Genomic DNA, 13,185 nt, shown 5'->3' on the forward strand with positions numbered 1-13,185 from the left:
CAACGTGTGCTGACTGTCTGTTTAAAATCACTGCAGAGGCCCATGGCGCCATCGAGCTTCTGAATCACCACCAAAAGGGTGACCTGTTGCTCAATGAAATAGGAAAAACAATGCCCTGATCCTGCCATTGCTGCAACTCAGACCCTACCTAGTCATGTACAGCAAAGGGAATGTGGTAGGGATGATAAAATATGGGTACTGCTAATGGCTTATGAGAAACGTGTGCCTCAAGATTTGCTGCTTGGTCAAAGGTGCTCTTGTACAGCAGTAAGGAGTCTAAATCATGAAAAGGAATAGGCTGAGACACTGAATGCACTTCATCAATGATCTGGAAGCCAAAAACAGAAAATGTTTTAGAGGCCATAGGTATTTTGCGCCAATGGTAAATTGACCACTAACAAGGTCTTGTAGCATGCAAAAATGGAGAGTTTTCCTCGTAAAGGAATGCACTGCTTACTATAAGACAAAAGCTGGTGGAGTGACCAATGTAACTCAGGAATCCCAAGAACTTGTTGTGTCAAAGTTAATTAGACTGACCGTTGCTCCCTTTGTCTACCTGAAATTCAACCAGCTACCCCTCCATTACCATCGTCAGCTAAATATGCAGGGCAACGTGTGTGAAACATCAGAGGTAGCCCAGGGTGCAGTGAAAACACAAAGGCACCTGATGACTGCCTCATGGCCCATTTACTGTCACAAGCAGTTGCCACATGGTCCCGATGTGTGGACAGTAGGAGTGAACATGTAGCACATGACAGTCAGGGCAGGATTGCTGGCTCGCCCAATGAGTGGAAAGAGAAATACACCGAGGACCCAAAAACACCAGTGACAGGAATTACGTCACTGTAAGTGGTGCAGTCCTGCTGAGCTCGGCACAGGCCAAGACAGGCAATGCCACAACTCCACTGCGCCAGAATAATCAATGGTGGCAACCCACAGTGACTTGGCAGGAGGCAAGACCACCTGGGGTATCCCAAAGGGCTCTGGGGGCTCTTTACTACACACACTCAACTGAGCCACCTGCTTATCAGAAAGGACATCCCTTGCTGCCACATAAGCTCTCAAAATTCTGTAATTTGGGCAACTTCGGCTAAAGAAGTGGGCAGACAAGACAAACACCCTAGTCTGAATCTCTTGATGAAGAGCCAACAAGATGGTAACATCCTGAATTAGTGACTCTGCATAAGATGTAGAACATTTGAGACACTCTAAATGACAGTTGCATGAAAAGCCCCACAAATCAGCAATCCAGGCTGCATATGACTGCCCAGAGTACTTGTGGTGGTGGTAAAACTGCAACTGTGCTGTCACCACATGGATTTGATGTCCAAAATACTGCATAAACAATGACAAAGCTCACCAAAAGGAAGTTACTCAAGCTCAGTGGAGGGCATCAAATTTTGGACAACTTCATATAAATGTGTGTTGCTGGACAACAAGGCAGCCTTACCAACTGCCTTACCAGGTTACCAGGCAGTTCAGCAACAACCAGCACAGGCAATTCTCCCACCTTTTCATCGATTCATCAAAACCTGCAAACAACGTCAGGGGAGATGCAGAAAATGGGACAGCAGGTGCCTGGGCTGCTGCCAGAAATGCAAGGGTGTGCAGGAAGTCCGCATTCTGGTTTATCAGCACCTGTTTCTGTTGCTGCAGCTCCTTGTAGAGGCACAACTTTTCCTACCAGCATTACAGAAATGCTGAGTCCATAGTGGTCCAAATGAACACTGGGAAAAGGGGATAGAAAATATAGGGGCATCACACACATAAGAATGTCCATTGTTGCCACTTTAGTATCTACACAGACATGACTGCGCTGCTTCACTAGACAGTGAGTTCGGATAGTTCACAGGCCAACAGTGGCTTGATAATAGCTGGGGAACAGAATCCCTAACAAGCAGCTGGCATGGATGACTAGTGGCTAAGAACTCAGTACAACATACAGCACAATAAGTTAGATGAGGTCTACACTGGTGAAACTTCGAGTAAGCAGGGCCCGTCGAGCGTACTGCCATCTGCCTGTGTGTTGCATGCACTCCCCTGACATTCTTCTGACTTTCCTGCTGCACTACCCACACCAACTCATCTGCCTCCATCCTCAGCAGATGGGGATACTAAAAATGTTATAAGTGAATGTCCCTCTGATACCACTGACAGTGGAATACATGTACTGGTATTTATTTTTTCTAAGATTATAGGATAGGCAACTTACAGAGCTGGTAGTGTGGACCAAAATGAGACAAAAATGTCTAGTAAACATAGGCTCTAAAATGCATACCTTAAGAGCTATGGGCACTTGTTCAGTAGTAGATATGTGTTTCGTACTAGCAAAAATGAACAAGTGCTCATAGCTCTTAAGGGATGCATTTTAGAGTCCATTTTGACTAGATATTATGGTCTTTTTTGTTTTCTGGTCCACTTTACTACCCTTATTGTAGAAAGATTTGACATGTTTTGTTCCAGTCCCTGGGTACAGTTTTTTGTTTGAGTGGTCTGTAATGCATTACAATTCATATGGCGGTTAATTCTGCTGAAAGTTCTGTATAGAATCCAATAAGGATTCCATCTGGCCTAGGTCCCATTCAGTTTGAGAGATTTTAACTGTTTGTTAAAATTTCAATTTTTTTTAAATTGTGAAGCTAATTGTGAAGCTAGTCATCACATATTATTGTTTTATTATGTATGCATACATAATAAAACAATAATATGTGATGACTAGCTTCACTTAACTAAGCAACCATCTTCAGATCACTCATGGTAAAATAAATCTCACAGTTCAGCATACTAACAAACACTGCATCATCTATATAGCTTGGATGTTCTTATTTTGATGCTTTCAATGGAAAACTGAATAACCAGCAATGTAAAACCAGCTATTTCAAAACTATGTTAATGAGATTGCAATCAATTATAAAATGTACATACTGCAGTCACATTGAGCATGGTTTTGAAATAGTTGGTTTTACATAGCTGGTTATTCAGTTTTGCCTTGAAAATGCTCCAAAGCTACGTAGAAGAGTAGGGGTTTGTCAGTAAGCTGTATGCTGACATTTGTTTTATCATGAGTGATATGAAGATGGCTGGTTTGTCATTGAAACTAATCATCACATTTTAATGTTTTATGTTTACGATCTAGTCAGTTGTATACAAAAAATAATATTTTAAATTTTGAGAAATCTGTATGTGATTGCTTTCTCTTTTTCTGACAATGTCAAAGATAACAATTTTAGCTGTTTCTCAATGCCACTGACACTAATATTTGTATCTGTCTTCTTTGCCTTTTGCATTAATTAAGTTGTGCTGCTATTCCTGGATTCTCTTTTGTAAAGAAACATTTGAATGTGATTTCTGCTTTTACATTGCTACCCTAATTCCTGTGTCAACCATTAATGACTGATGCTAACTTTTGTGCCACTGACAGCATTTACATCTGACTACAATTTCTTTGGGCTTTGTTAGAGGTGTTTCAAAAATATTCTGCTACAGCAGTTGCTGGAGATTTCATAAATTGCATTTGTGATCACCAAATCTCTCTCTCTCTCTCTCTCTCTCTCTCTCTCTCTCTCTCTCTCTCTCTCTCTCGCTCTCCTGATAGGTTTTACATCTACTGTATAGTATAGAGGGTCTACCACATCACAAATTGCTCTATTAGTTACATACCTATCCAGTGCTTGGCCAGTTATTCTTCTGAACTTCAACCACAATTCCTCTACCTGCTAAATGTTTTATAGAAGAGGATAGATTGCTTAGATTGCTACCCACCATACAGAAGATGTTGATTCACAGGCAGGTAAAATGAAAAGACTGCTACACATTTAAGCTTTTGGCCAAAAGGCCTTCTTCCAAAGTGGAAAACGTATACACGCATTGACACAAACACAACACACACACATAACCACTGTGTCTGGCAGCTGTGGCCAACCACAGCACCCAGACAGTGGTCTTCTGTGAGTGAATAGTGATTTTGTGAATGTGTGTGTATGTTTTTTTTCTTCAGGAGATCTTTTGGCTAAAACCTTAAATTTATAGCTGCCTTTTTGTTTTGCCTGTCTGCAACTACCATCTCCTTTGTATAGTGAGTAGTAATCTATGCTTTCTGTAATATGCTTTTCATCCTGGACTTTCCAGTGTTTCTTTCAGGTACTTGTTTGATATGTCGCACTACTGCCTCTGTATCTAATTTACTGAACATATAAAGCTACATGGTTTCAGTTGCCATTTGTAAAATTGGGACCCACTCTTACAACTGTCCATGGACACTGATGCCAGTTTCAGTGCGGACATTCTCAAAGAACTATCCATTGTAAGTAATTTTCAAAGTATGTAGTCTTGTTTCGCAGGGTGTCACACCTACCACTTACAAACTTTATTTCTCTCAGTCAGTTATTGGGTGATTAAATCTGTGATTGAATTCATGTATTTCCTCAAATGCTCGCATACAGAATCATCTGCTTCTGTATTCTCCAAGCCATCTTACGGTGTTAGCAAAAGAGACTTTGTGTACCACTCTCATTCCATCCTCTTTCCCGTTTCAAACGCAAATGTCACACAGAAAAAATGTTTCTTGGTAGGCATCCATATGAGGTCTTTTCATGAGCTTTACTTAGAAGCAAGCAATATCTTGACTATTTCTTCTAGGAATGCATGCTCTTAGAATTTTAAGAATAATTACACCGAGACCGTGATGCACAATGCCTCTCTTGTAGCATCTGACACTAGAATTTGAGCATCTCCTTGACAGTTCTGTGCTTGGTAAACAAACCTTTTACAAAATACACTGTTCTCCAGAGCAATAATCAATTTCCAAAAAGGGCCTTTTTTTTTTTTTTTTTTTTACACTTGTTCTTTGTGTTACCTTGAGACCATGGGACAGTAGTCTCATTCTTTGTGGTTCGCTTATTTCAACGTACTACTCACATATTAAGCATCCCTGCCATAAAATTACTGATATAAGATTTTCAGTTGTTTCACATATAAGTTCAAGTTACGTATGGTACTTTAATTTAATTCAGTGATGGGAGGGAGGGGAAAGGACTGTAGGTGGGGGGTTCAGATTGAGAGAGAGAGAGTCAAAATGGTCCACCCATCACGGAAGTTGTTACTTCATGCAGGCTACACATACTGCCTTAAGAAAACACAGTGTCAATTTTCTAAATGATTTTTTAAAAATTGTACGTTTGAGCCTCATGTCATACATGTGTCATTGCCAGTTTTAATTTCCTAATAAACCATCATCAGGTGATCTGAAAATATTGCACAGTAATTCACTGAAGTATAACAAAGTTGCTGCAAAGCTTCTCCTGCTAGGATCCTTGAAATAATTTTACTAAATGAATTTACAGTATTTGATATAAAGTTACTAATGAACCTTTATGGAAGTGCACTGATGAGGCATATTTGTGCTATATAATTTCTCAACTATGCTGATTCTCAGAGTGCCTCAAGCTACCCAGCATATGTGTTCTGTGACTGAACAAGTCCAAACCATTAAGTTCATCACTTAGAAATCTATATACTATGGAAATGGGTGCCAGTCTGCTGAGTAATAGGAAATGTGGAAACTCAAAGAAAGAAATCAGCAGTGTTGAATTCAGGGAGACCTATGTAGCAACTACTGTGGCTTGAGATGCCCATTACATGCTGTGATCTGGCTGTTGAGGTACAGAATCACCTGTCATTGGAAATAACGATTGGCTAGATTTGGTGGACAGTAAGTTACAACTGGTAAGGTGCACAACTCTGCCGTGACATATACGGTACCTCCTTTCACTTACTCGAGTTGAGATGGAGTCCTAACACACCTATCAATACAATCTGTTCACACATTAATTCTTCTCTGGCAGGAGTACCCACAAATGTGCAATGCTTATGTGATACAGATTCTAGTTTACCACAATTTAGATAATTGTAATCTGTAGTAAAAGAAGAGGATAGATGTTAGTTTACCAGATGAACTGTTCTATATTTTAAAACATCGAAATACAGATAAGGAATGAATTTTCAGATATTATTAGTCTCTGATCTTATTCCTACATTATTGCAGAATAGGTTGTATTGTGTTATCATGATGGATGGTTAGTCTTCCTTTAAGTGGTTAGCCTGTGTTCTTATTTTTAGCCATGATACTACTGACCTGTTAGGACAGTAACAACATTTGTTAAAACAAAAACCGTGATTGCAGTTCTGTTTGCTGTGTGGTTGAGTATGATGGGATAAGCTGAGTTTTTATCACTATACATTTTAACCAAATTTGCTTGTGATTATTGATTACACTGTTGTACCAAAAAAAACTTTTTTTTATTTTTGAAAAAATACATTGTGATCCCAGTTGTACTTCGAGTGCTAAATTCAAAACTGTTTTTAGTTTTTTTCTGTCAGGGATGGTTTATGAATAATGACAATTTTATTTCTCTTTTCTGTTTCTGATATAGTGCAGGTGAAATTCGATAAACAAATTCACGTTTTCGCCCCTGCGGTTTCAGGGGTAAGAATAGGCCCGCGGTATTCCTGCTTGTCGTAAGAGGCAACTAAAAGGAGTCTCAAATGTTTTGGCTTTTATGTGATGGTCCCCTCTCGAGTTTGACCTCCATCGTTCAAAATTCTTCCAAAGAGTGAGCCAGTTGGGGAAGGGTACCTTACAAGGTGCATTGTGTCCATTGTGCACTAGATCTTTAGCCCACTTTCTCGTCGTTGCATCACAGTCCCGCTCACTCTCCAACTCTTGCGTGTGGATACATTCCTGGTTGCAGTTTCCACCATCCACTATGCTGTGTCGCTTTCTGCGCCAACGACTACCATGGACTACTTGTCACCTGGTATCCAGCATGGTAGACAGTCTGTTGTGGTGGGGCCGCCATGTATGCTGTTGGTTGTAGCCCCCTGACAACACAGGGATTGCTCTGATGATGCCTGCGCCGTTAACTCCCCACGTATGCCAAGGAGTAGATGCCTATCTCCCTGAGGCATCGGAACTCCCGGCAATGGCCATCCCGCCAGGTGGCCCTTGCAGTGGGTGGCATCAGGGTAGATGACCCGCAATGAAGCATGGCACATCTTCTCTTATTGGTGGCCAACCACCTAAGCGTTCGAGGGCTCACTTTAATGCGAACATGTATGACCCCAGATCGTTACCCTCCCTGGCCACAACATGGGAGGAACGAAAGGCTATGAATGACTGCGAGACGTATTCGCCACGGTATCTAGTATGTACGAGACCTGATGGAAAACCTTTGTGTCCCTGAAGCCTCAGTTCTTTGTATAGCATTTAGAGGACAAGTTTGGGGAGATGGAGGGCTTGTCAAAAATGCAGTCTGGGTCAGTCTTGATAAAAGCAGCATCCTCTGCCCAGTCATGGGCATTACTCGCTTGTAAGAAGCTGGGGGATGTTTCTGTTACTATCACGCCCCATAAAAGTTTAAATCTTCCACAGGGATCATCTTTTACAGTCCGATGATGAGCTGCACGCCTAACTTAGAGCGACGAGGTGTCCATTTCGTCCGGCGCATCCATCAGCGTCCGAGGGATAATCAGGTTGCCACCGGTGCCTTCATCTTGGTCTTCGAGGGTGACACATTACCCGAGAAGGTGAAGGTGATGGTCTACCGCTGTGATGTCAAGCCATATATCCCTCCCCCAATGCGGTGCTTCAAGTGTTGGAAGTTCGGCCATATGTCTTCCCGCTGTGCTTCCAGCTTCATATGTCACGATTGTGGTCATCCATCACATCCTGACACTCCATGTGCCCTGCCTCCCATCTGTGTTAACTGGCTTGCCGGACTGTAAGATTCTACAGAAGGAAAGGAAAATAATGGAATACAAGACCCTGGACCGACTGACCTAAACGGAAATTTGAATGGCTTCATCCCATGTGCATGACAACTTCTTGCACCACCACTGTCACACCTGTTACAGCTCCATCCTTTGGACAAAATAAAGTCAGCTCTCAAAGCAGACATATTGATATGTCTGCTTGTGTCTGTATATGTGTGGATGGATATGTGTGTGTGCGAGTGTATACCCGTCCTTTTTTCCCCCTAAGGTAAGTCTTTCCGCTCCCGGGATTGGAATGACTCCTTACCCTCTCCCTTAAAACCCAAATCCTTTCATCTTTCCCTCTCCTTCCCTCTTTCCTGACGAGGCAACCGTTGGTTGCGAAAGCTAGAATTTTGTGTGTATGTTTGTGTTTGTTTGTGTGTCTATCGACGTGCAAGCGCTTTCGTTTGGTAAGTCACATAATCTTTGTTTTTAGATATATTTTTTCCCACGTGGAATGTTTCCCTCAATTTTTATACATCTATATATCTTTATATATATATATATATATATATATATATATATATCTCCAACCTCAACTCCTTTGGTTCCATCAGATTCACCTGGTCCTACTCCAAATCCCATGCCACTTTCCTTGATGTTGACCTTCACCTGTCCAATGGCCAGCTTCACACGTCCGTCCACATCAAACCCACCAACAAGCAACAGTACCTCCATTACGACAGCTGCCACCCATTCCACATCAAACGGTTCCTTCCCTACAGCCTAGGTCTTCGTGGCAAACGAATCTGCTCCAGTCCGGAATCCCTGAAGCATTACACCAACAACCTGACAACATCTTTCGCATCCCGCAACTACCCTCCCGACCTGGTACAGAAGCAAATAACCAGAGCCACTTCCTCATCCTCTCAAACCCAGAACCTCTCACAGAAGAACCACAGAAGTGCCCCACTTGTGACAGGATACTTTCCGGGACTGGATCAGATTCTGAATGTGGCTCTCCAGCAGGGATACGACTCCTCAAATCCTGCCCTGAAATGAGATCCATCCTTCATGAAATCCTCCCCACTCCACCAAGAGTGTCTTTCCGCCGTCCACCTAACCTTCGTAACCTCTTAGTTCATCCCTATGAAATCCCCAAACCACCTTCCCTACCCTCAGGCTCCTACCCTTGTAACCGCCCCCGGTGTAAAACCTGTCCCATGCACCCTCCCACCACCACCTACTCCAGTCCTGTAACCCGGAAGGTGTACACAATCAAAGGCAGAGCCACGTGTGAAAGCACCCACGTGATCTACTAACTGACCTGCCTACACTGTGATGCATTCTATGTGGGAATGACCAGCAACAAACTGTCCATTCGCATGAATGGACACAGGCAGACAGTGTTTGTTGGTAATGAGGATCACCCTGTGGCTAAACATGCCTTGGTGCACGACCAGCACATCTTGGCGCAGTGTTACACCGTCCGGGTTATCTGGATACTTCCTACTAACACCAACCTATCCGAACTCCGGAGATGGGAACTTGCTCTTCAATATATCCTCTCTTCCCGTTATCCACCAGGCCTCAATCTCCGCTAATTTCAAATTTCCGCCACTCATACCTCACCTGTCATTCATCAACATCTTTGCCTCTGCACTTCTGCCTCGACTGACATCTCTGCCCAAACTCTTTGTCTTTAAATATGTCTGCTTGTGTCTGTATATGTGTGGATGGATATGTGTGTGTGTGCGAGTGTATACCCGTCCTTTTTTCCCCCTAAGGTAAGTCTTTCCGCTCCCGGGACTGGAATGACTCCTTACCCCCTCCCTTAAAACCCACATCCTTTCGTCTTTCCCTCTCCTTCCCTCTTTCCTGATGAGGCAACAGTTTGTTGCGAAAGCTTGAATTTTGTGTGTATGTTTGTGTTCGTTTGTGTGTCTGTCGACCTGCCAGCACTTTCATTTGGTAAGTCACATCATCTTTGTTTTTAGGTATATTTTTCCTTCGTGGAATGTTTCCTTCTATTATATATATATATATATATATATAATGTGGCTTCTTTCAGAGAGTTCAGGAGACAGTATTATGTCACCTTGTGTAATGATTCCTGTATTTTGGTATTCCATTAATGAAAACTCTCTTTGCATATTTATAACAATCTCAGTATTAAATTTCATATGTAAATTAAGGTTTCAGCACCTGTAAACAATAATTGAATATGTTGAAATTGTTAGCATATTATTCATATGTTTATCCTGTTAATAATATATTAGGTAATAATATACCTATCCAATTAAATAATTTTATCAATAGTTGATTGTTTTCATTGTTATAATAATATATTTCAACATTTTAAATCAAATTACATTACCTGGGTTATTAGACCCCAAAATTGAAGCTCTCTTGTAGTAGAAAATTTAGTCTAAAGTTTATTAGGTTTTTGCACTCGAGACTGCTTGGTTACAAGTACACCCTACTACTAGTGGCCTCTGTGGGATGAGAATGGAAACAGATATAAGCTCCATTATTTAGCAAATTATAACAGATGGCATTAGCAGTCACCTCAGTTGTACTAACTCATAATTCAGTTAAAATGTAGGATTTTGACCAGTTTTAATCATTACTGCTGTTAAATGAATATACATTCCTAAAATGAGTTCTAATTTGAGTATTTTCTACGATTGAATGACTGCATTACAATAAACCATTATTGGAAGCATGTAAACTCATGTAATCCTTTATTACTCTTGTAGGACTGTTCCCACAGTTGGACCATCAGAAACGGGTTATTGCTAAAAGCATGAAAAGACAAACTTGGCCCAAGCGCGCCTCAATGCCACACAAATCAAGATCTTCTCGTACTCCATCTGAAGGAAACAGGCGCCTGAGTGCAGATCGAACTCCACGAAAGGAATAATGTATGTTTGAATCATTTGCTTGTGACTACTCAAGATAACCAACAAAAAGTCGCTATTCAGTGTTATTTTATAAAAAGCGTATCATGTTCACCATTGACCTCTGTTTAAAGTGAGTCATATATTATTGTGGGGTATTGTACATATGTTTCTGTAAAGTAAAGTGTGGCGATCATAGTGAGTCATGTATTCTGGTTGAGTAGTGTACATATATTTCTTTAAAGCAAGATGTGTAAGTCACAGTGCACATAATAATATCGAGAAAACTAGACTGATGCATTCAAAATGTGATATGTTAACATGCAACACTGCCTGACATTATTCTCTTCTGTCTTAAGGGAGAAAATCTACAATGTTAATAAAACAAATAATGCCTGTTTAAAAGAGCTGTGACCTTTGTACTTGATGTGGTTGTAAAGAAGTCAATGAAATGTTACTTGTTGTTTTCCAGTATGTGTAATTTTTATCACACTTCTCCCGTTCCATATAAAAATACTGTAAATTATGCTTTTGTCATAATGAAACCTAAAAATTATCTACCTAGATTATAAAAATGTAGGAAAAGATACATTGCTACCTACCATAAAGATAACACAGTAAGTTGCAGACAGGTACAGTTAAAAGACACTTACATATAAGCTTTTAGCCAGAACCTTTTCCGTAATAAAGAAACATTCACCATTCATTCACACAAACAACCACACTTCACACACACGTGACAGCCAACTCCGCTGGAGTTGGTGGTTGTATGTGCATGAGGTGTGCTTGCTTGTGTGAATGAAAGGTGTCTCTCTCTTTTTCTGAAGAAGGCTGTGGCTGAAAGCTTATGTGTAAGTGTGTTTTAATTGTGTCTGTCTGCAATTTAAAATGTTATCTTTACAGTAAGTAGCAATCTATCTTTTCCTGCATTGTTGATATTCCTACCAGGAGTTCCCATTGTTTGATTCTACCTAGATTATGGTTTGGTGCCTTAGTGATCAAGTTTGATCTCGCACTGCATTAATTTTGTTCTCATTCATCAAATATATCACAAATGTGTGTAACTGCATCTTAAACAAGGACTTAAAATATAATTTTATTGATGTGTTTTACATATGCCATTCAGAGGGCATACACAACAGGTATAGAAATGAGAATTACATGTCTCTGTGAAACAGTTCAAATTTTGTGATTTTTGTGGGCTATTTTGCATTTTGAAATAATGTGGTGATATATGTCAGCATATAGTTAAAACACTAAAGAGGGGATAAAAAATGCATGTAACACATATGTGATGAGAAAATGCAGAAGCAGCAAGTAAAACACAACATACAGAGCTTAGAAAGTATTTTCTGAGTTCAATAATTTGTTGATTATAAACAAGAGAAAAGATTGAAGATAACTATTCATGTACCAGACTGAAAAAGGTGCTAGCTTCGAAATAACGTCCTTATTCAGAGCTAATTAACAAACAAACAAACTACACACACACAGTTACACTGAATTGATCAACACACTTTGCAAGACTAAGGTGTATAACACCTCATCTAAAGCAGTACTGCCTACAGTCAGCTGCGCACATAATTCCTTAGGTGCAATCCACCTCTTTTCATGGATAAGTTAATCAAGACACTGTTCATTATAAGAAATGGCTGCTGATCAGAGTCAAGCGCATTCTTTTCAAAACAAGTGATATGTAGTACCCACTGCCTCACATTACTCACATCTATTGCGAAGCGATATGAAATGCAGCAAACAAGTAAGTAATCACTTGTGCGACCCATTATTGTATATTTCTAAAGTGTTGGGAATCCACACCAAATCAGACGTAAAGAAGATATCGAGTCAGTTCAGAGGCCTGCTGCTAGATTTGTTTCCATTACATTCAGTCAATGCGCAAGCTTACAGAAATACTCTCTGAACTTAAATGCAAATCCCTGTTTCTTTTTGCGAAACTCTACTGAGAGAGTTTACAACAGACTAAAGACCGATTATAATGCCACCAACGTACATCTCACATAATGACTGCAAAAGACAAGATAAGATGAATAGGAGCTCATACAGAAGCATATAAACAGTGCTTTCTCCCTCACTCTAAGTGGAACAGTTAAGGGAATGACTAGCAGAGATGGTGGTGAGTAGTGTATGTATGCAGATGTACCGTATTGACTTCACACATCTGTAGCATGGATTGATGGATTTAAATTGAGGCAATTTGAAGAGCAGTCAAGAATTCAGTAGCACATCTCCGCTTTGTTTGCACCTCAATGTCAGACACCATTTTGGAGTGCTACCCTGCTGCTGCTATTCTGGTTCAGGACAATGAACCCATCAGGATTATTACTGGGAAGACAGAAATTAGTACTATGTCAACATAATCTGACCCAAACACTCAGAGTCAGCACAAAAACTAGAAGCATATGCTTCGAATTGAACCTCATACCATGCGAGATCTGTTTGTGAACTAGTTTTGGAGGATAGTGCCTAGCTCGAAGGCTTTAATAACACCTTCAGCACACTGCAGATGCACCAT

At 40.6% G+C, this 13,185-nt stretch overlaps 1 protein-coding gene across 2 annotated transcripts in view; it reads left to right on the plus strand.

Moving 5' to 3' along the window:
- The window catches only part of LOC126175876 (ribonuclease 3), a 251,452-nt gene extending 239,688 nt beyond the window's left edge, over positions 1-11,764 (plus strand). For both annotated transcript variants that reach the window (XM_049922913.1, XM_049922911.1), the window contains one exon: positions 10,512-11,764. In XM_049922913.1, coding sequence (XP_049778870.1) covers positions 10,512-10,675 — 164 coding nt within the window. In that variant the 3' untranslated portion in view covers positions 10,676-11,764. The remainder of the gene's footprint in view (positions 1-10,511) is intronic.
- The last annotated feature ends 1,421 nt before the right edge of the window (positions 11,765-13,185 follow it).

Source organism: Schistocerca cancellata, chromosome 3, assembly GCF_023864275.1.
Source record: "Schistocerca cancellata isolate TAMUIC-IGC-003103 chromosome 3, iqSchCanc2.1, whole genome shotgun sequence".
NCBI classification, from domain to species: domain Eukaryota; kingdom Metazoa; phylum Arthropoda; class Insecta; order Orthoptera; family Acrididae; genus Schistocerca; species Schistocerca cancellata.